Source organism: Aptenodytes patagonicus, chromosome 13 (genome assembly GCF_965638725.1).
Source record: "Aptenodytes patagonicus chromosome 13, bAptPat1.pri.cur, whole genome shotgun sequence".
Lineage (NCBI taxonomy): Eukaryota > Metazoa > Chordata > Aves > Sphenisciformes > Spheniscidae > Aptenodytes > Aptenodytes patagonicus.
In genome coordinates, this window is record NC_134961.1 from 17,896,646 (window position 1) to 17,919,985 (window position 23,340).

The following is a 23,340-nucleotide window of genomic DNA, read 5'->3' on the forward strand; positions in this document are numbered from 1 at the left end:
AGCGCAGAAAGGCAATCTCCCATGCATGCCTGTAACTTCCACTCCACGGTGCCTATCAAACCACCTTCCAGACAGAATTTTTAGAGCGTGGAGGCCCTGACAGCCAAAAGTAGGAGGACTGTGATTTCCCCCAAGTCCTCTTTTAGGTGTTGCAAGTAGAATCTGTTACTAACAGATCTTGAAATGGAATGGCAAAAGGCCAGGCTAGCTAGAGATGTTTGGAAAACGAACATCGCTATTGCATAATATTGTGAAAACTGAGATTGCTATTTACAGAGTGCTGTAAGATCAGAAGCTGTTCCACATGAGATTTTCTGTGTTTCAGTACTCCCACATACACACTGGAGATTTTATCGGAACAGGATTCTCCAAAGATGAAGAAAAAATCCGATACCAAACAGGCCGTACAGAAGTGGAAGCTCCCGTAAGAAAGAGTAAGAATAGCTCCCCCTCCCCATCACAGCATAATCCCAAATCAACTCTTCAGCAGAGTTACAGGAGCATCCAACTGCTAGTTTTCTTGTAGATCTTGTGATCTGAATCAGTCATAACATCCTTCCTCATCTGCAGCACAACAGGCCAGAGTAACGGCTATGAGAGCTCTTCAGGACACCTCTACAGATGAACAGCTACCAGGAACACCCAGGTGGGAAAACACAGCCAGCATTGCCACAGCCACCCTTTGAGGCACAGAAAGAGCAAGAAAATTAGATAGAAACATCAAAGGCCTTACATTCACCCAAGAAACTGAGAACTGAAGTCCAAACTTAGCCTTGTAGCAGACCCTCCTTCCAACAACAGGTTTTTACATGAACATTTTTATACATTTCAGCTTTTTGTGGGAACGTTTGATCAGACAGAAAAGTAAAGGTTCCTCGGTCCAGTGGGAGAGGCTGCATGCCAGTCATCAACAGCCAGTTCCCAGGGCATCAAGCTGACCTCAAGTCCGTGTCCTCTACAATCCAGTGAAGGGAATTGATCCTTGCTTCTCCCACACATCCCTCACACATATCCAGGTTGTTCCCTCTGATTTCCTAGGGAAGTTCCCAATGTACAAACTGAGTAGAAAAAGTAAAAAGTCTTAGCAAGGATTAATACTGGAGACAAAAGTAGGACTGGGAATAAATCTCTCATGGCTTTCCAACCTCTTTCCGGTAACTGTGATGGGGACAAGTCAATAATTAATATGAACATCTCTCAGAGCTTACTGCAGCACACCTGCGAGATAAAACATTATTATCCTCTGTAGAGAGACAGGAAACAGACTGAGATGGGTGAGGTACAGCTCAACCAGAGTTAGTCCATTTAGGGCACTGCAATAAAAGTGCAGAGAATCTGGAGGAATAGAACTGGACCTACGAGGAGTGACTGAAACAGTATTTAGACCAGCTGAGAAAAAAATACGAGGTCTTGGGGGAAGTAATAGGTTTCAAATACATAAAAGGCTGCTGCAAATAAAAAATAAACATTCCAGCTTCCAGGTCCTTTGAGGGCAGGACAAATAGCAAGAATTTAATTTTTTTCCTGTTTTGAAACTTAGGTTAAATATTAGAAAAAAGTTTTAAAGGTAAAGTCAGTTCAGCAATACAGCAGATTGCCTGGGGAGGCTGCAGGAGCCACGCTGCTGGGGGCCTTTAAGAACAGATCAGCATCCTAGAAAAAGCACAGGCATGCACTAATGCAAATTGATGTTACCTTAAGGCAGAAGACTGACCTTTTGGCATGCTTTCCAGTTCAAGATTCAAAGACGAATTCAACCCCTTGGGGTAATCAGTAGGAAACTGAACCTAGATCTCTGGAGTTCCAGCCTGTCCTCATAATTATGGTACTACCCTACCAGCTAACAACCGACTGCATCTTCATCTGCCTCCAAAGCATGGAAACCGAACAGCTTTCCTACTACAGCGACACAGCTGATAAAGCCAGAGCTAGCACAAAGCGGAGTAAGTATTCACATTCAGACGATCAGTTGTGATCACCTTGCAGCACACTGGGCTGACAGTAGCAATAGAACTCAATTCAGGTAAGACGTAACACGGAGGCATGTCGTCATTTCTCCAACATCAGCCGCCTCTCCTGGATTTGCCTGGCTGTTACCGTACTGACAGCACTATGCAGGACTCTCTTGAAAAAAGATTAGGTTAGCTACTCAGTCTTGTCATTCTTCTGCCATCCTTCAAATTCTAGTGAACTTTATCTTTGAGGCCAAACTATCAAGTAGATTAAATACATAAGGAAAATAAAAACATACCTGATTAAGGCTTATTTTTAAGGAAGGCATAAGGACTCCAAATACTTACAGGCTTCACATTTTTGGGCAAGAATTAAGTTACATATTACTTTCATATCTTTTGCTTAGCTTTTGCATTTTGATCAACTTAAATGATTTTTGTTTTCCCTGTCTAGTTAGCTTGCCATGGGCTAGCACTGTGCTAGTAATGAGAACACTACAAGCAACGGTTAAGTAAAAAAGATTCTCCAACCAGATGCTTACCTCTTGTCCCATGTTCCTTAAAAGATTGAGGGCTTGAAATCCATCTTAATTAGAATTAAACACTATCCCCCATGTACAACTAGAGAAAAGGTTCCTAGAAATATTTTGATTAATATAAAGCTTAGTTATCCTTGTTTCCACATGTTTTACAACAGTGAACGTGCATGTAATTCTTTGCTGCAGTGAATGCAAACTTGCCAACATCCTGCCTTTTCACATGCCCCTTTTTTGTCAGCAATCAGTTTACTTCATGCCCAGAGTCAGCACAACGCTGACTCCCACATTTGCTTTAAAAATCAGAAATAATCAAGGATGAAAAAATATCTTTCTGTAAATAAATTTATCATAGATTCAAGCTGACCAGGATTATTGTGCTTAATGCACACACACAACTGAAACATGACAGCCCACAGATGTAGAAACTTCTACCAAGAGGCAATCTATTCTCTCCTTCTCTCCACCTCCATCTCCCCTTTGCAAACCCTGTCACTTTAGTATTCACAGAAAAAAAAATCAGCAGACCAAATGTCACTGCAGGATTTTTGTGGGAGTAATGTACAAGTCTTTTTCAGTCTGTAAAGCTCTGAACTTGAGTGCTCAAAAACACCTTGGAGGAGAGCACTCGGGAGCAGAGAGCTCCTGGACGTTGCCCTCAGCATTTCCCTAAAAGCCAGCAGAGACCAGCGGCACTGCAACCTTGGCTGGGGCTCACCAGAAAAATGGCCTGAAGCTCTGATTTTTACTATAAGCATCAAAGCCTCCTGACTGTTCTGTCAGCCAAGAATGTTGCAGGCTAAAAAACTGCCAGGATACAATTCCTTCTGGTGAGGGGTTCTCCTCTTGCTCCACCTTTTCTAATCTCTGGACACACACACAAAGCATTCAGTCCCAAAGGCCACAGGTCTGTTATACAACCCGCAGCCAAGGCCCTCTATTCTTTGCTTCAATATTTTAGCAGGCTTTCCCACTTCCAAGTTTCCTGAAAGCAAGGATGGATTAATGGAGCCCGGAGGTGCTTTCCTTTCTTATTGAAGATCTACACCCCCTCATTGCAATGCTAAGAAAGGAAGAGTGAGTTAGCGCATCTGCCCTCCAGTGACCTCAAGTATTTTGCACAACTGCAATATATTTGTCTTTGTGGTTGGGAAGCAGCATAGAAGTGTGCAAGATACTGGGAGGGACAGGAAGCATTAAGTGATACTGAGATGACAGATTAGCTCAAAGGACTGACAATTAACGAAGGCCTGGTTGCTGCAAGCACTTTCCGTTGTCCCCTATCGACCAAACGATCACTGCTCTTGCACAGCGCAGAAAATCAGTGCGTCACTCCTATAAATAGAAACGCATCCTGTACTGAAACACTGACCTAATACTTTTCCAGTAGTTACAAGACCAGACTTTGTGTTCTTTAAGCCAAAGGTCAGTTGCTCCCCAAAGTGTACTATTTAAAAGGAAATCAATCGTGTTTAAGTTTCTGAGCAAATGGAAGGGTTCTGTGTTTGCCTGGCAGTGGCAGAAGGAGCACAGTGGCACTGCAGAAGAAGGGCTGGAGGAGAGAAGAGACATTAATATTTACTCGGTCACAGAAACAGCCATTCAGCCATACTGCATTCAGTATATATCTATTTCACAGAGATTGCAGGCTTAATATACACATATGCATGCTAAATTACAAGCCGGGGCCAAGCAAGAACTCGTTGTTATGCACTTACGAGAAAGTAGCTTGATGCTGTGTGGTAGGTTTTTATTTCTCACTAGAGCTAACTACAGGCAGAAGCACACATCCCCAGTGAGGGCCACCTCTTCATGTCAGTCACACAAAACCTCCCCACAAGGGAAGATGGGCAGGGTCACGCTACATAGCACAAAGACAAAAAAGGCTGATTTTGATGGATGGTTGTTTCATCTCTGCACCACATAGCATCAGAAAGTAGCTCTGTAAGAGCGGAGTTCCAAGGGCTGAAGAGCTTCGTTTCAGTTAGCATGTTCACAGCACAAATTATTAACTAAATGAGTTCTCGTTTGCAGAATAATAAAAAAAAAATCAAACCCACAACAAAAAAACACAGCACCTTTGTGGGCCACTTCTGGACTACAACTGCATCATTATCTAAGATGCAGAATATCGTATTCTTCAAGTTTTGAAAGATTCAACACCAACAGACAAACCCCAGCAATGTTCACACTGGAATTTTCTCCATGAGCACGAAGCGAACACTTAACAAATACAAACCAAGAAAACATAAAAGAATCACTTACCAAATACAAGCAGCCTGGAGCTTTGCTGCAGGCAACAGGTCAGCTGTCGACTAAGCAACATTGACGCCATTTTATCTTTTCTTTACTCAAAAAACTCAATCTTGAGAGATTTCTTTCTGGCTAACGTTCTGAAAAAAAGAAAAGCAAACAGTTATTCATGCCCCTGTGGATGCAGCCACTATTACTGTGCCATTCATTTCAATTTCCCCTTTCACTCATTTCAACCCAAAGAAACTCAAAGCATGCTTTGACGGATTACAGCTGATGTTCAGAGCCGTCTCAGGATTGAGACCCAAGTCTGATGCTAGGTCTTGTTGAGGCAAATGACTTCTAGGCTAAATCTGTATCTCTCAGCTTTAGCGGGGCCAGGGGGTAAAGATCATTATCTGTTTTCCCTTGCTCTTCTTCTCTACTTTCTCTATGTATGTGGACTATGTTGAACTTTTAAAAATTTGTTTCCAGGCAGTCTCTCAAGCCAATCTGTTATTTTGATTTGACCTAAGTTTATGGGAAAAATCTCATCTAATACAAAAAGACAGCAGATAAAAGAAAATCAATCCTCTGAAAAAACAGTTTCTACCTATTAATCACATCTCTATGAAGCGAGACTGTGAGAGCTGGAATTGTTCACCCTGAAGAAGGCTCAGGTTGCATCCCATCAATGTGTAATAAATACCTGATGGGAGGGAGTAAAGAAGGAGCCAGGGTCTTCTCAGTGGTGTCCAGTGACTGGGTAAGAGGCAATGGGCATAAACTGAAATCCAGTAAGCTCCATCTAAACACAGAAAAATCCTGGACAGGTCGCCCAGAGAGAGAGTGGAGTCACCATGCTTGGAGATATTCAAAACGCAACTGGACATGGTCCTGAGCAGCCTGCTTTAGATGATGCTGCTTGAGTAGAGGGTTGGACCAGATGACCTCCAGAGTTCCCTTCCAACCTCAACTGTTCTGTGATTCCACCTCAGCTAGTTAAATATAAATGACCTTGTAAGGTCAAGTAGCATGGACGATAATATGACTCCTTTTTCACTCTGGATCACCTGTGCAGAAAGCCTGGCTGGAAGTCTAAGTAGATAAAACAGGTCATTGAATTATTATCCAGGGTACAGGTTAAATTCAAACTTTACACTTAGGAGTGTGGTACCCTGTGTTCTATGTAGGACATTAGAAGCCTTTTTTGCCTGTACAGAGACCAAGCTGGCATTTTTCATTTCACTGGATGTCCCTCCACCCCCAGTGGGTGTAGACCATCTAGAAGCAAAGGACCGAGGCTTGCAGTCCAAATGAAATGTCACTATTACCTGTAAATCTCCTGGGAAAAACTCTATTTAACAAATACACTCTGAGAATGAAGCTGATCTTCCAGCAGAAAGAGATCATAGCTTTCTGCTTACATCATTTCTGTGCCACCAAAACATGCACACAGATGTTGATGACTAGATGCAGGGAAGCAGTTGATCTATTGCTACCATGATAGGAAGGATCTCTTACCCAACACTAATGTATCAGAAACTTAATTTCTGTGTTGTCTTTAGGCAAGATACCATTTGCTTTCCTTCATGCTTGAGCTTTTTCAAAATTGGCAGAAGAAAACAAAAAACTCCTTGCCTACACAGATCTATTAATTCACGGACCTATTAATACTCAGGTACAAAGAAAACTCCCCATGCCTTCCCAGACAATCGACGCAGCACTTGGTTTCACTTAGTTTGCTCTGAGTTCAATTTAAAATTCAAGGTATTTTGAAATCTGCCAAGGTGAGCAAACACTTGCACAACATTCATGCGCATGCTGGAAAAAGCTAGATTAGCTTTGTAAGGTTTTGGGTCAGACATGTAGAGGGAAGTAGTTAATTTTTTTCAGAAAAAAGTAAATTCACTTTTAAGACAAGGTTAATTTAATTCATTCATTAATTTTTCACTCTCAGCTTCTTTCTTTAGTTGTGCTAACTTCTGCATAATCAATGTGTAAAGAAATATCCCAATACCATAAATTGCTTACCTCATGGCCATCCTCTAGGAAAAAACAAATGCGAGTCTAAGTCAGTGAGACTACCACTGTGGAAAAAAGCTGTTAAAGGGTGAAACAGCCCAGCACCTCTCACAATGATTAACCACCTTGATTGATGTCCTCTGCTCAGAGCTATTTATCTGGTCTGTACTTCTGCAATCTACAGTTCCCTCCTTAAGTTTGCTCTGCAAAGTATTTCTTTTTAAAAGTCTAGGAGCCTGTTAAAAGCTAATGTGAACGCAGCTTTGCAGGAACTAACACAGGGTGCGGTGCAAACGTACCTAGGACGGAAAGCTAAAACAACCCACCGAGGTTTGCTTTGTTGTTCTAGTCCCCTTCAGTCATCTCCCGTGGGCGTTTGTGCTACAAACTGACTAGTCTACCTTCCCCACAATGATGAGATGCCTCTTCACATACAAATCAAACATACCTTCAAGTCACGCTACATGGTCATACCCACCAGCATCCAGGTTTCCCTGCAGTGGTACCTACTCTTCCTTCCCTAGGTGAACCACTCCTACGTCTTTGCTCCCAGAATGTTATTTTATTTTTTACTTATATTTACTGTTTATCTTAAGTCCTTTAATGGTTAAAATGCAATATTCATAAAAGGCTCAAAAATGTATTTGGAAATGATATTGGCTTTCTGAAATACTCGTAGAAAAAAATTGTTGCAAGAGGTTTAAAAATAAAGTAGCTCAGCCCTAATTTTCCTTGACAGTTGTTATATAAAAAGTTTTACCATTTTCTAGTCCAGAGTCAGAATAAATCATGTAATTTCACATTTGAGTATAACTAAAATCAACTTCTTTTCCGTCTCCGTTATGCATACAAATTCTCACAGGAGATCAGCCGATGCGATTGGTATACTTGTCTAAGCACATGTTATTTGGTTATCATAATAACCAATTGAATTTTGCCTCCATAATCCATCTCTTGATCAATTCCCACAGGCCTAGCTTGTTCTAGCACTGCAAGCAGCAGCGGCACAGTTTGCAAGCCAGCAGATATCGGCTCTCGTGCACATGTCAAAACCGCAGCAAAGCCACGCTCCATCACCACTGCTGCTTCGGAGCAACTGCATACAGTTTCAGATTCTTTAAAATCTAGGCAAAATACATCCACCAATTTCAGATATCGGACTGTAAAGGGGATGTGAAGGACAGTGTTTGGATTAGATTTGTGATTAAACGCTAGCTACCTTAGACCTCAGAGAAGTGAGGCTTTTCCAGAAAAAGAGATTCATAAAAGTCTTCTCTAAATATTGTTCCTCTGATGGCAACTGTCTGAGCTGGCGAAGGCCGTCGTTACAGATAATAGTACAAAACAGCTGTATTTGCATATATCTTTGTATGTAATTTTGCATTACGTAAACACATGCATTGGCAAATAAGGTTTAAGTCAGAGTCACGTTCTTTTAGTAAGAAAAATTGTTTTCAAAGAGGAAGCTCATTGAGCACATGAAATATAAGGATATGTGGATTTTTTAAATGCACCCAATGTGAAATTGGATGTATTTTTTTCAACAGCAGCTCTTAAAATTCTGTACTGAGTGATTATTTCTGACAGGCAAAATTAGTTACTAGGAATGACAACAGTCATTCAGCAGCAGTAGCCTATTGTCAACATATAAAGACGCATTGTTTCTGTGAGCTAACACTATCATGTTTCTTAGGGACAACCCCTGAAAAAATAAAAAAAAGAGATCCCAACATTCAGGGGGGCTTGATCCATATATGAGAGCGAAAATATACAAACTAGGAGTTCATACAACTTTCTCACTTGCTAGCAGAGAAGCTAATGCAGCATGACATCTGCATTTCAGACTGCAGCTTGCAAAAACCTGCCTCTGAAAGCATCCTCGGGATAGATGCAAAGGTAAGAGGTGAAACAGAGAGACTGCAAGACACGGATGAGAAGTCAACGCTGCAGATTTGCATCTCTTTCTTGCAACTCATGCCAAAGACACAGAAGCCTGTTTTAAATTCATGGGGGCACATTAATCTGTCCCTCAGCTGCTCCAAACCCATTTAACTGGAACAATTAAGTGGTTTAGAAACAGCAGCACAAGCTGCACACTGCAATTACTCCACAAGTCTTCACAATACATATTTGAGGGGGCAGGGGAGCAGGGAGGTAACGGCAAATTAATTCCTCCTTTGCTGTTTTCCTTCACTTGACTTTTCTATGACACACAGCAGCGAGGGTATGATCGTGCTACGTGTTAATTGTTATGAAATTTAAAACATCTCAAACTATCTTTTACTCCTGTGTGCTTGGATCCACCTCAATGTGAAAACAGCGCAAGGCTTATTCGCTTTGCGATCTGCGCAGGGTCTGCTGGTGGGCGCAGGGGCAGCAGCCCAAGGTCCCGAAGCTCTGCCACCCCGCAGACGGTGGCGGACCCTTCTCCTCTGTCGGGAGCCCACAGGCAGCACCAGCATTATGCCTGAAAGCCAAACCACCCTTTCCACACCCCCAGCCTGCCCTGGCATCCTGGAGGTGAGCTGGTGTAGACAGTTTGCAAAGAGGGTGTTTTTCAAAGCGGCGAGAAGGCTCTTCAGTTCACAGCTCAGCATGCTTTGACACTGCATTTTCTGCATCTGTTTTTTAACAGTGGAAGAAACTGCAAATTGAGAGGCCAAATCAGCTATGGTTCCTGTGACTAAAACAAAAGAACAATGTTGAAAAGACTGGCAGTACTCAGGTAGCCGTGCTGGAAGTGGGAAAACACTGCAAAGCTGACTTTCTTTTGGAATTAAAAGTTAATTTCCTCAGCTTCATAGGACAGTGAGTCCAACTACTGTTACAAAGACCCACAACATGACAAAGTGTTAGTAGTTCATTTTTTTGTGTTGTTTATCTTCCATGAGCTCTTGTTTCTCCTTTCTAACCTCCACAATGCTCCCACACCTGCACATCAGGGCTCTTCAAACAGCTTTTCTGGAAGAGAATCAGACTGGAATATATCAGAGGCAAGCTGGAAAGAGTTTGGCTAATGGGGCCAGGACATGTGTACTAAGAAGAGGGAGTCACAGACCCCGTCACATAAGCAGTGACTACCGTATGGTAAGTCAGAGATGAGATAAGTAGTTCTGAAAGAGGGAAAAGACAGAAAGGCTGCCAAAACCAGAGCTGGATGGGACTGCAGCTTCTGAGCTGAGCAGGGACAAGCTTTCAAGCCTCATTCATGCTGCCCAAGCCTTATCATCTTACTCTGCAACAGCATGACAAGTTAGAAGGAAAAATCTTAACTAGTCCTTCGACATTCTGCACCCCATAAACTCCTGAAAATCCCTTGTTACTCATTTTTTATTGTTTTCACCAACTTTTTCACCAACTTCTGGCAGATATTGTTCTGTGTCTGGGGCCCACAAAACAGAGAGTTGAAGGGCCCTATCTTAAAAAAATAGTAACAAACAGCCTTGGATTTTTAAAGGGGGGCAAGTCTCCCGGTTTGCAGTGTTCGTGAACAAGCATCTTTCATGACTTAGGTGATGCAGCTCAAGTGTTTTACTTCTAAAAACAGCTCAAGGAGATCCCAGAGCCTGGAATATCCCTGCAATTTCACAAAGAAGTATTAAGTATGGGTAAGGTGGAAGACAGTTGAGTCTGTCATCCGTTAAACATACTCATGTCCTTCCTTAGTCTGCGTTTGAGGAAGAACGGGGCAACCTAACGGCATCGTGGTATCTACATAAAAAGATTCAGTGTATACAGCACTCGCTGTTTGAAAATGCACTGCAATCATTAAGCACCACCCCACCCTCCCTTGGGGCGATGGGGCATGTGCACATCCAATAGATCAAAGCAGGAAAAAATTGAATGACTTAACCAGTTGTTATTGACAGAGCGCAGGGTGACATTAGAAATCTTGACTTACTGCTTTAGCCACTTAAATGTAGTAAACAACAAAGTAAATAAATAAAGAAGCCTGCCAGCATGTTGATGTATTTTACTGCAATTCACTTGGTCCCAGAAGCAGAGTTAAGAGTTCAATATAGACTATGTAGTTATGAAAGCCTGAGTGCACACAATGAAATACAACAGGTCCTTTTACTTCAACAGGTGTTTTTTCAAAGTATAGTTCTGAAAAAAATTTGAATTAGCTTACGACAGCATTTGCAAGATAAGTTTGTTAGAGTAACACCAAGAATTTCTAGTGCTAGCTAGACTAAGGCTATCTCAAATCATCACGGGAATAGGAAAGTCCTGTTAAGAGGTAGTTGCAAGAAAATTTACATCTAGTGTTCATATAAGGCCGGCATTAGATTTTCCATCCAGCAGCTATATAAAGCCAGCACAAAACAGAGCTGAAACCCTCGACTTCAGTTAGAACAGTACCTAGCACCATCCTCATGAGACGGCACAGAAAAGAGAAACAAGCTGCTCCTCACCCAACTTGGTCAACCAAAGGCCACAGCCTCGTACTTCAAAAGCAAAGGAGGTTACAAGCACCCCACAACACCAAGGCCACGTATCAGGATCACTACAGGGACCGCGACACTCTGTGGAAGAGGTCTGCTGGGTCTACGGGACAACCCACACATCAGAAGAGAGACCCCTGAGCACTTTGAAGCTCAACACTTATCTGGTGCAATTTCACAGGCAGCAGCCGAAAAAGTCAGGGCAAAGAGTGACTCTCACCAACGAACAGCGGGTTTGTCCTTGGAGAGCGCAGCTCACCAAGGTGTTTCCCACCAAGCAACGCTGACAACAAAACAAGCCACAGCTATCTGCAAATGGAAACATCTATCTACCACCAAAATGGCTTTTGCCAGAAAACACTTCACAAGCTGACAGTTGCTTTTGCTGTTTATTCCTCTAATAACCTTAACAGCTTTGTCTAGAACAGGATGTAATTGGAAACTCCATGATTGTACTTAAGTTGTCAAGGACACAGTTGTCATAGTTACAAGGAAAACTCAAGTGTCTGTTATTCATGGTTGCTTATTTATTTATTGACACCAACAGGATCAAACACTCCCACTACTGTTGGGAACAGAAATGGGGAGACTGGTTTTGTCTTTCAAGTCTTGACAAAACAGTAAATATTGCACACGACAGTATAAGTCTTCCCTAATAAACTGGCTTTTTGCACAGCTACCTTATCTCACTCCACATTCAGCTGGCGTTCAAGTCAGTCTGTTCTGAAAACTGCAGCAAAAAAACAAAGCAAGACGCAATGCACAAGACAAAAACCTCATGTCTATAGCTTGAAAGTACTGTACAGTATCCATCATGACATGGCAATACCCACCTGCCTAATGAGACCAACAATTAGGTCAGAGCTGAACCAGCAGTGAAGCTAGAACAGAAACCTTCAGACCTTCCATCGAGTTTTAAAACTCATCTACAGTCAGAAGCCTCATCACACTCATATGTCCAGGTTCTTCTCTTTAGATGTCTTCTAAGTAGGGTTTGTTGGTTGGATATGAATAAATCTTTGTGGGTTTTTTTTTCTTTTTTTTTTTTTTTTTTTTTAATCTTTCTGCCCTTGTCTCTCTTTGTGTTCCCTCTCTCCAACAAATATTGGACAAAAAAGACTCCTGGTCCATAATCCAATGAATAAGAACAGGTGGGAATGTTGCAATTATGGCACACTAGGATTCAGGTGACCCACCAAGCTTTTGAGCAGCTCATTTTTGATTCAAGAACTATTGGTACAGCTAAGCTGGGATGAGATGTGCCTACACCTTCCATGTGAAAGAAATACATTGTCTCAGGAAAAGAAAAAATGGGGTCTAAAAAGCATCTGTTAGAAGTTGGGCAAGTTCCAGATCAACAGCTAAAAATACCTACATGAATGGCACAACTGTACATATATGTTGGTAAAACCAAGCACAACTAAACTAATGTTAGCTGAAAAAATCTTAAATTTTTTTTTAGTTTGTCATACCTTAATAGTTCCCACTGAAAAAAATTGCACTTTGATATTTCAGTGAACTTTACCAGTGAGCTACCCATAAGAACCTCTCTTCCAGCCTGCATATTTTGAATCCATTATTTTAAATGCAGATGGCAACAACATATCCAAACCATGCCTGTTAATTTCCACACATTTCCCACACCAAAAGAGTCCAGCGCTCAACAGGTTAAACAGCTTAAATTATGACACAGCCATGCTTTTCAGATTAGTTGCTCCACAAGCATTCTGTGGTTTTGGAAAAAAAAAAAAAAAATTGCAAAATACCCTCAAGTGGAGCTTCCTCCAAGGAAATTCAGTTATAAGATGTATTCAGGTGTAAGATTTCATTCCTCAGCATCCTACCACTGCCTCCTCAGAGGTCATGAAAATAGATAGATAAATATCATCAAATAAAATGTACTGTAAAAGCACAATTTATTCTTCTGGTTCCTGAAGTCATAAAATAGCTCACTTGGAGGCAGCCTGGACCAAACCAAGGGAAACATCTTAAACGGGAGCGAGTGCTCTGGTTTCTCAAGGTGACCCCCATTTCAGCTGAAAACACAGAAAAGGAGACACATGCGGGAGATTTCTTTTACAAGGGGTCCAGCAAACAAACCGGGGAACAGCTAACCGTGCATATCCATGACAGGGACATTTTAACATCACACATGCCTGCACACACACAGAGACACGCATTCACCTCTGAGCAGAAAGCATGGGAGCGCAGCCCTTGCAGGCTCGGCCAGAGTCTGTGCTAAGCCCTACCACACGCAAGGCACAAGGCAAAGGCACTTACACGACTTGGATGAAAACTGCCCGCAGCCAGCTTGCCGGTTGAAAACGCCGCTCTCTCCTTCACTTTAGAGTAGGCTGCTGCTGGCTGCATTCGTGAGAAATGCCATTGCTGTCAGCTCCCTCCAGCAGCCGCTCGCGACTGCTGGCAGTGAGGACAGGCATTACCCAGAGGAAACCCCCGAGCTGCGACCCTGCAGCTTAGCTGGAGGGAATGCCCCAGTTAATGAAGGTTAATGAAACCAGCTCCCACAAGCTATACCCCGTGCTCAGCCAAACCCAGCAGAGAGTAATACCCAACTCGCCTCAAACTGAGATCATCTGGCTCTGCCTGTTGCTACTCCAGCACCTCTGGCACGTGGGTGTAGCGCGTCAGCTCGGACCCCTGGGAGTCTGAGTTCACCTGAATGCCTTCTTGGCAGATTTCTGAAAACAAATTCCTGAGATGCAGAGCCAGACTGTACTAACATTTGAAATGGCCCCTTAGTTTTCAAGAATTGTGGAAGCTGAAGAACAGGTTTTGTCCATAAAACCCCCTCATTTTACTCTGGTTTGCAAATATCCCGAGGGTGACACCCAGACACGCAACTGTCATAAAATAACCTTGGTTCGGTTCAGTTCCTTCAGGTCGTGCACAGGCGCAGGCAGTACAGCAGCCAGCACGCATCCTAACGCCACCTCCCGCCGCGCACTGCTCGAGACAGGGAATGGGAGAGATGCGGATATGCACAAATAACAGCAGCATCCCTTCAGGCCCGTGGACGCAGGGAAAGCGAGCACAGGGTGCCATCGCCGAGGCAGGGATGCCATCGCCAGGTTGCCATGGTGCTGGGGGGCAAGAGGGAAGGTGCGCCAGAGCACAGGAAAAGGCTGAGCCGCTTTGGATTTAAATCCCTGTGACAGCATTTCGGCTGAGCCACTGCACCGTTGCTGTGGCAACCGACAAGTGAAAAAATCACAGAGGAAATCTGTAATTATTACAAGCAAGATGGTGACTTACCCACTTCAGTAATCAGGGCATTAAAACGACTTGAGCAGAGGAGGGAGTGCTCCGGACCCCCAACAGGCAGGGCTGCACTGCCGCAGGGAGCCAGGGGCCAGATCCTAGCTGTGGGACCTGCTTTACGCCGTATCTCCTGTAGGCTCCAGCTGTGGGATGTGACATTTTGGCAGGATGCTTTCCTAAGTACAGGGTTTGAAGCCTGCCCGAGGGGCTGCGACCAAAGCACCTGCACCCACGTGCTCCAAGGAGGGAGATGAGGGAGCAGCCTGGTCCTCAGGGAACCAGAGCGAGCCAGAGACTTGTGCTGCCTTGGCTCAGCACAAGCACAGTGCAGCATAAGGAAGGGTCTCAGACAGAGGGAAGGACAGATATCGGAAGCAAGCAACAAAGATAGAAGATGCAATGCTTATAGGATGCGGCTAAGGTCCCTGGCAGTTCAGTGACTCCAGTTTGTGCTGCTATTACAGCACCGCGTTTTCTTCCACCTTCTCTCAGTGCAGTAACAGCAGCAGTGTTTATTTGGCTGGGGTGGATGTTGTGATGATTACCATGCTAACACAGCAATGAGGAGGGACAGAAAGTCGTTCAGGTAGACCAAACACACTCTGCAGTCTCTCTCCATTATAACATTATCCTGACGCAGATAATTTACACACCAACAGATGCGATGCCAGCATCCACACAACCGATATATATCCATTGCAGGAATACATGGTTTAAAGTCACCATGTTGCTCTCCAGAGCTCTTCTACACAAAATGGACAATCGATCACCATCCAGACAAACTGCTAATGAAAATGCTGTTAACACCAAAAAGGAAGGGAATCAGACATGGCTAACTGTTTTGATTCCCTTCTCCTTCGCCCTAAGACTGTGGCCTGGGATCCCATGTGAGTACTAGCAGCTGTCAAGAAAGGAACCCAAACTGCAGTCATTTGTAAGACAGATACCTTACCACTCCTAAGTAACAAGCTGTTGATTTGATCCAAATTAGAGACTGAAGCTGACCCCTCACCTTCTTCATAATTTAAAATCTGTTATTAATTACATACACAGACTGTAAATGACATATTTAAACTGGCCTGTACTGGTTGCCAGACAGTAAAACAAACTGCTGACTCTAAATTGAACTTGTTAACTAGCTAATCTATCACAGAAAGTGCAATAATCCTATTCAGACACATGGTTAGTGCAGGGACACATCACAAAGTAGAGGGGGAATGACTGAGAAAAGTTGTAGGTATTTACACTCACCACATATAAAATATTGGATTCAAAGGCAATGTTTTGTATCAGCAATTTATTACTGCACTTATTCAGTGTATAATCAGGATTACAGCTCCTAAGGGTGCACTCCGGGGAGATCGAGGTATGACAAAGAAATTCTTGTGCCTCTGCTGAGTCCTACCTTACATGATGTGAGGCTAAACTCATTCAACAAAATTATCTTGGATAAAAAGTACTTCTTATTGTGAAGTGCTACAGTGGTGCTAACAACATCATCTGGAGACTCCAGTCAGCATCGTGCCCCATCATGCTAAGCCATGTCATGTCCAACTGCTTGGAAACTCATCCTCCCGAGAGAGAGTAATTCAGTAGTAGACTTTTATTTGTAGGGGATTTTTTTGTTTGTTTTAACCTTGCATCAAATGGCTCGACACTACTGCGGCTTCCTAGGTAGGACGTAAGTTCTTGCTGTTACGTATGGCTGCTTTCAGCCCCTCCACTCACAGCGCAGCCCCTCCATATCCATAATTACCCTGCCTGGCAGGCTGGATGCACAAACAGGATGACAATGACTCGTGTAAGTCCTGTTGCAGGGCAAAGAATGCAGAAGTCCCAGTCATTCTTATGTCAGTGATTTGAAGCAACTATAACTGCTAAACACTTATTTAAGATATATTAAAAATGTTACAATCCACAGTTTTGTGAACTGCCCAAGAAAGCTATGGACTTCCATTTGATTTAGTCAAGAGAACATTAGTAACGAGATTTAGTTGAATAGTCTGTCATTGGAAAGGACATCACCAACCACAATAAGTACACAATCTGCACTGATACACAGTTTTCCAAGGAAGACTCGTTACACAATCTTTCACTGTTAGAAAATAATCTCCTGCCTCAGCAGAATCAAAAGCATGTCTTTCCACCGTTAGGTTTTTTTTTTTTATGTATCAATACTGAATACATCTTTCTGAAATATATTATGAAGATACAAGTCAAAATGGAGATCAGATTCTGGCCAGACTGGTCCATAAGACCAAGTAAAAGCACAAGGTTAGTATAAAGGATATTTTGTTTTTATGGAAAAATATTAGAAGGTTTAACTATGTTATCAACTGCTGGATTTCACTGCAAATGATAGCAAATTCCTCCAGAAGCAACTCTATAACCCTCCTTAATCCCTGCCTCACACTCTAGAAAGCATCTGCTACAATTTGTTAGGAAAAACAAAGCATTTCAAACAACACAGAGCTACAGTACTTGAGAAAAATTCAGTATCCAGAAATAGCAGCTCTCGGGTAGAGACAAGATGTCAAAATCCTAAACGTCATATACGCCTGCAAGAAACGGGAACAAAACACATCAGTATCACAAAGCAGAGGGCGAGGCACGCCAGGATACTCAGCACAAAGTCCTAGTCCTCCTTCAAAAAACAGAGTTGCCACAGGACTAAAAAGCAGGGTCTCAGGACCCCAAACTTGCACAAAGAGGAAAAGCAACACTCCTCCTAAGGGCTTGCCATGTTCAGAGAAGGAATAAAGCACTAACTGGAGTGTCAAATCAACTTCTAGGTACTGTCAACAGTAATTACTAGGTTCACTTTAAAATATATTAAAAAAATCTTTCAATGCAGTTGGAAGAAAACATAAGACTATATAAATGTTGAGCCCAAGTTAATTATAAAAATCTGAGCAAACGATTTGCAGACAGAAGGATAAGAATCTTATTTGGACGAAGAGGATTATCATGAAGGGCAAAACAGAAAATAAAGGGAAGGACTGGGATTGCTTAGCTTTGCAGGAAACCCAACACACTGCAGCTTTTCCAACCTGTGGCTAGCCAGGAGACTGCTTCCTACCCTAGCACATTCAGTAACGTTACACTGTGTGAAGAGGAAGTTTTTCTTCTTTAAAAGTAGTAAAAAGCCTCATGAACAGAGTGCAATTCACTGCAATCAATACCACTAACATCCAGGAATTTCTTTTGGTGGGCAGATGCTTAGCTTAGAAATAGCAGAGGCTGCACGTGTGCAAGGGCACACCTGAACTGCACCTGCATTACTTACAAATCAGTAACTGGTATAACTTACACTGACACAGGGAGAGTGGGATCACCCCCCTCTGTCCTTCAGATGACAACTACTTTAATTCCCATGAAACATGAGAACTTCACATTTCAAAGGAGGAGAAGGAAAGGGATGTAGGAATTAAGCACAATCACTATGAATTTCTACCATTCAAAAGTCCTACTGTTGCCTGTTTATTCAGGCAATAGGTTAAAAAGAACAGCAGTTGGTCAGTTTTCAAAACAGTTTAGGGAACATAGATACATACGCAGTGTTAATCAATAGACCCTGTGGCTAAATTCCCTAGTATGTTTTGAAAATTATTTTTGGGCTCCAGACGGACAAACAAACTATTAGCAATCTGATTCAGCAAGATACATATTTCTCAAGTGATCCCTTGTACTTCACTGGGCCCATTCACAAAAACTGTAGCTGTGAATGAGCCAAAGCACTCTGTTGAATTAAAAGCAAGGTAGAAAAACTGGTAACTGGAAGACTCACTGAAGGTTATCAAAATCTGAAAGTTACCCATTAGGGAAAAGAAACACATGGCTACTGCATAAACTGTGCTCATTTACTCCTTATATATTGCCTATTTGACAAAAATAATGAAGTTGCTGCATTACAACATTTCACACAAGTACTAAATACCTGGACACAATTTTGAGGAGGTAAATTAGACCTTACTAAGTGTGCTAATGGCTAAACTCACTGGTAAAGTCTCATCGAGGTACCTCTACACTGCACCCTCTACTCTCACGATAGCACTGACACCCACACAGGAGACTGAGCGCTGTTTTTTCAGTCTGGTACATACAAGCTATCAATCACATGAATGTGAAGATTCTGTATGTCACATTTAGGTAGCTAAAAGGGGTTGGACAGTTTTAGGAAGGCTGCTAGTACTGGGCAAATCTTTATAAAAGTTTCTATTACAAGTTGAGCAAGTCCAGCTGTGCTGGGGTCACAGAAGAGCAATCAAGAAACTGCTGAAGGAGTCCTCATGTAACTGCGATGTTCAGAGAGGCTGCACAAATTGGGAGTGAGGACACAAAGCCAGGATATTATGTCAGCTGCTTCTGGAATCACAGAAGATACCCACTATTTCCACTTCATAAAGGAGAAGGCCTATTGGACTGGAATTACAGACAAGCTAAAAGCAGGAATGGAAAACAACTGATTTTTAAGGATTTGGGAGATAACCTCTTCTGGAATATCTACTTGCACCCACACTCCAAGCATGTTTTGAAACCTTGTGAGAAGTACCCGAAGCCAGCGTCTGTGCCACCACCAGCCGGTGTCAGTGCCGCACACCTCACCTCCCGTACCAACAGTTTCAGAGCAGCTCTGTGCTGGCTCTATTCATTTCCAACAACCAAGAGAGCCAGTGGACATCCCGCAGATATCCCATGAGGAACATCCATGGGTGCTGCAAGGAAATATCTTGCAAATACAGGCTGTAACGATGAATACTAAGCAACAAATCAGCTGGCAATACCACTAGCCTTAGTGTGTTGGGACAGGTAGGAGATTGCACTTTCTGTCAAATACCACAGAAATGCTGTAACAAGGGCAGAGAAAGGCATCTTAACGTAAGCTGTCCAGTGGCGTGGGGCAGCAGCTATCCTCCCTTCTTGCACTGTCAGACAAGCCTGCCTCTGTGACTACAATATTGCCACAAAGGCACTAATAAACACTAGGAATGACTGCCGTATCAAAAAGAGATCAAGGTAAGTCTATTGCCGGTGTAATTTTAAGCAGCTTCCCCAAGTTACTCCAGGATGAATAGAGTCAGTATGGAATAAGGAGCTAGTAGTTAGGTTAAACAGCTTGTTTATTTATTTAACAAAAATCTGTTAAGGGAAATATTTATCTTTCTAAGGATAGCTCATGAAAGTAAGCAGCGCTAGCACAATGGGACAGCAGAGCACTTCCCTTCAGAGCACTGTCCTCCATCCTCCTTCAGTGGTACTTAACCTCTCCCTCTCAAGAGGCCCCAAGAGAGCACTGTCACAGCAGCTCAGAAAAAGGAAAAACAAAAAAGAAGGGCAAATTTTTCTTCTCCTTCATAAAATCAGGGTTTCACCAAATGGATGCAACTGCAGGATTTATCAGTAATCAGATAATTCTTCACAGAAGTTACTAAATCACGTGCTTTGTTAGCCTTTAGAAGCACTATGTCAGTATTATCTCAAGCTGTCCCTTTTCCCTTTTTGCTGATAACGAGTGACAGTAGCTGAAAGAGATAATCAGAAGTTGAAGTTTCGCAACAGATGAGAGGAACGTGGCTGCAAGCCTGCAAAGCTCGCTTACCAGCCAGAGCAGAGGATCAGTTATGCAAGGCTGCATATGGATTTTGACCAGATGTAACAAACAGTCCCTTTCTCCTCCTTTTTCCATTCAGAACAGTAAAACTGGACCCGTGAGCTGTTTCCCATTGTTTATCAGATCACTCTGGAACATGATTTTCCCTGCGTATTTTCTGCAAAAATAAATACACGTCATGCAAGTGTTGCATCCAGAAACGATGTATGGTGTCACCCAACCAACCTTGGGTTTGCAAGGGTAGTAGCATCTTCTTAGCCTCTTTTCTAAAGAACTCCACTTTCATCTAGCTCTCCTGTCACCTGCATGGCTCAGTCTCCCATCCACACCAGAGATTCCCAGTTTGGCGAAGGGACATCACCAAACCCTTCACAGCATCCAGTGTAGACACAAGTTCAGCTCAGAGAAAACAAGGTACACCAGTGAAAGGAAACAACTGAGCAATGTGAGGAACAAGAGAGGTCCAACCAGAGTAGCCACCACGCTTGACTCACTACTGAAACATCACTTACCCATGAACCCATGTTCATCATCAGTCCTACCATTCTGACTACCATTTTGACTGAACAAAGTCCCACTACACCAAAATCTATAGAGAAGCAAAAGAACAAACACTGAACTTATTCACGATCACATAATGGTCCAATTTTTATGAATAAATTAAAACCAGGAATCTTACAGGTTGCATCAGAAGAGGTATTTTCCAATCACCTTCTTGGCCAAGGAAAAATAAAGATTACTGATAAGAATTTAAGCAAGTAGTCACTGATCTCCTACTACTGCTAAAAGGCAATTCTAAAAGAACTCACATTTTGGATTTCATGATTGGAAGAAAAACAGCACAAGACTTGTTAGCTATAGTTACTGCAATGCACAGATGGTTGCTGGGATCATAAAAGTTCTTCCCAGTCAAAGGCCCCATAACATCACGAATCCAGCCCCTAGCACTGCTTGTCATTATCTCCATTTGCCTCTACTCCCTCTCTTAGTGACACATGCTAGCCCTTTTTATGTTTTCCTTCAGCTGCTTTCTACAACAGCCAAGGCAGAAGCATCACGTTACAGCAGTTATGCCAGCCCCTTACAATACCCGCTGCCCAAACCACGGAACAAACTCAAGATTTTCACCCCCGTAACTCCATGACCTTGTAAAACTGCACTGCAAACAAGGAGCGCGGAGTTCATCTGAGCCAAGCTCATCCTTTGCTTTCCTACCTCCACCAGCACATTCTGATTGTGTAATCCTATTTCCCTCTCCAGGAAGCTGCATTGCAGCAATAGCTGTGGAGCAAAAAACCAGGTTTGCTTTATACTGGAACGGGGATGAGAGAACATCGAGGTGGATGGCAGTATGATCCATAGAGGTAAAACACATCCCTCATGCCTGCCGCCTGGGGACCATCACTGTCAGTGTGCTCAGCAGCATGCCTCGCCTGAAATGATAAAATCGTTAAGGATTCAGCAGTCATGGCCTCTAGCCTGCCCGCAGCACCGTGTGGCCGGATTACGCTCTGGCCTGGTGCCAGGAAGCATCTTATGCCCGAAATCTGTCCTGCCATGCCAGAGCAGTTTGTTTTGGTTTCTAAACAGCTTTTTAACCTGCCATATTCTCTAATTCCCACTGAGGCAATAATTTATGTCATCAGATTTATACAGTGAGCTGTTAAAAATGCTTCAATACAAACTTACTCCCTCCATCCTGCTCCCAGTGTCCTAATTTTTTTTTGGTGTACATCACAACACTAGTATCAAGCAAGCTGTATTGGGTTTGCGTGGCAAGGTTTTGGTAGCGGGGGGGCTACAGGGATGGCTTCTGTGAGAAGCTGCTAGAAGCTTCCCCTATGTCCGACAGAGCCAATGCCAGCTGGCTCCAAGACGGACCCACCACTGGCCAAGGCCGAGCCAACCAGTGATGGTGGTAGCGCCTCTCTGATAACATGTTTAAGAAGGGAAAAAACAAAAACCTGTGCAACAAACTGCAGCTGAAAAGAAGAGTGAGACTACGTGAGAGAAACAGCTCTGCAGACGCCAAGGGCAGTGAAGAAGGAGGGGGAGGAGGTGCTCCAGGCACCGGAGCAGAGATTCCCCTGCAGCCCGTGGTGAAGACCATGGTGAAGACCATGGTGAGGCAGGCTGTCCCCCTGCAGCCCATGGAGGTCCACGGTAGAGCAGATACCCACCTGCAGCCCATGGAGGACCCCACACCAGAGCAGGTGGAGGAGCCCAGAGGAGGCCGTGACCCTTTGGGAAGCCCGCGCTGGAGCAGGCTCCTGGTAGGACCTGTGGACCCGTGGAGAGAGGAGCCCACGCTGGGGCAGGTTTGCTGGCAGGACTTGGGACCCTGTGGAAGGGACCCACGCTGGAGCAGTCTGTTCCTGAAGGACTGCACCCAGTGGAAGGGACCCATGCTGGAGCAGTTTGTGAATAACTGCAGCCTGTGGAAAGGACTCACATTGGAGAAGTTTGTGGAGGACTGTCTCCCGTGGGAGGGACCCCACACTGGAGCAGGGGAAGAGTGTGAGGAGTCCTCCCCCTGAGGAGGAAGGAGCAGCAGAGACAGCGTGTGATGAACTGACCCCAACCCCCATTCCCCATCCCCCCTGCACTGCTGCAGGGGAGGAGGTAGAGAAAATTGGGAGTGAAGTTGAGCCCGGGAAGAAGGGAGGGGTGGGGGGAAGGTGTTTTAAGATTTAGGTTTTATTTCTCATTATCCTGCTCTGATTTGATTGGTAGTAAGTCAAACTAATTTCCCCAAGTCAAGGCTGTTTTGCCTGCGATGGTAATTGCTGAGTGATCTCCCCCTGTCCTTATCTCGACGCACAAGCCTTTCGTTATATTGTCTCTCCCCTGTCCAGTTGAGGAGGGGAGTGATAGAGCAGCCTGGTGGGCACCTGGCGTCCAGCCAGGGTCAACCCACCACACAAGCACCTGGCAAAATGAATGACACCACGTGTCATTCATGCCAGATGCGGAAAGAGAAGTGACAGAGAAGAACAAGATGGCTGGTTCCCATTATTTGGCATCTAACATGAAGAAAGCCTGACAGACAGATTTGGAGGAAACATAATACAAACAAAAAATATGACTGCTAATAAGTTACACCAAGCTTATTTAAAATACTTAATTTTTATGTTATTTATGTTACTTATTCACATTTTTGTATTATTGCCAGACCAATTTAAAACATACGAGTTGATTTCAGTCGTGTTTACTGTCAACGGATGCTGCCAAGAACCTCTATCCTTCGCTAAAAGAGG

At 43.5% G+C, this 23,340-nt stretch overlaps 1 protein-coding gene across 2 annotated transcripts in view; it reads right to left on the reverse strand.

Moving 5' to 3' along the window:
* ABAT (4-aminobutyrate aminotransferase) overlaps positions 1-23,340 on the reverse strand; it is a 62,829-nt gene that overhangs the window by 32,435 nt on the left and 7,054 nt on the right. The window contains exons 1-2 of one of the 2 annotated variants that reach the window (XM_076350668.1): positions 13,471-13,939; positions 4,754-4,881 (exon numbers count right to left, since the gene is read on the reverse strand). In XM_076350668.1, the coding sequence (XP_076206783.1) occupies positions 4,754-4,823 (70 nt within the window). In that variant the 5' untranslated portion in view covers positions 4,824-4,881; positions 13,471-13,939. Of the gene's footprint in view, positions 1-4,753; positions 4,882-13,470; positions 13,940-23,340 lie in introns of those variants that run through there. The other variant, XM_076350667.1, reaches the window with a different exon arrangement.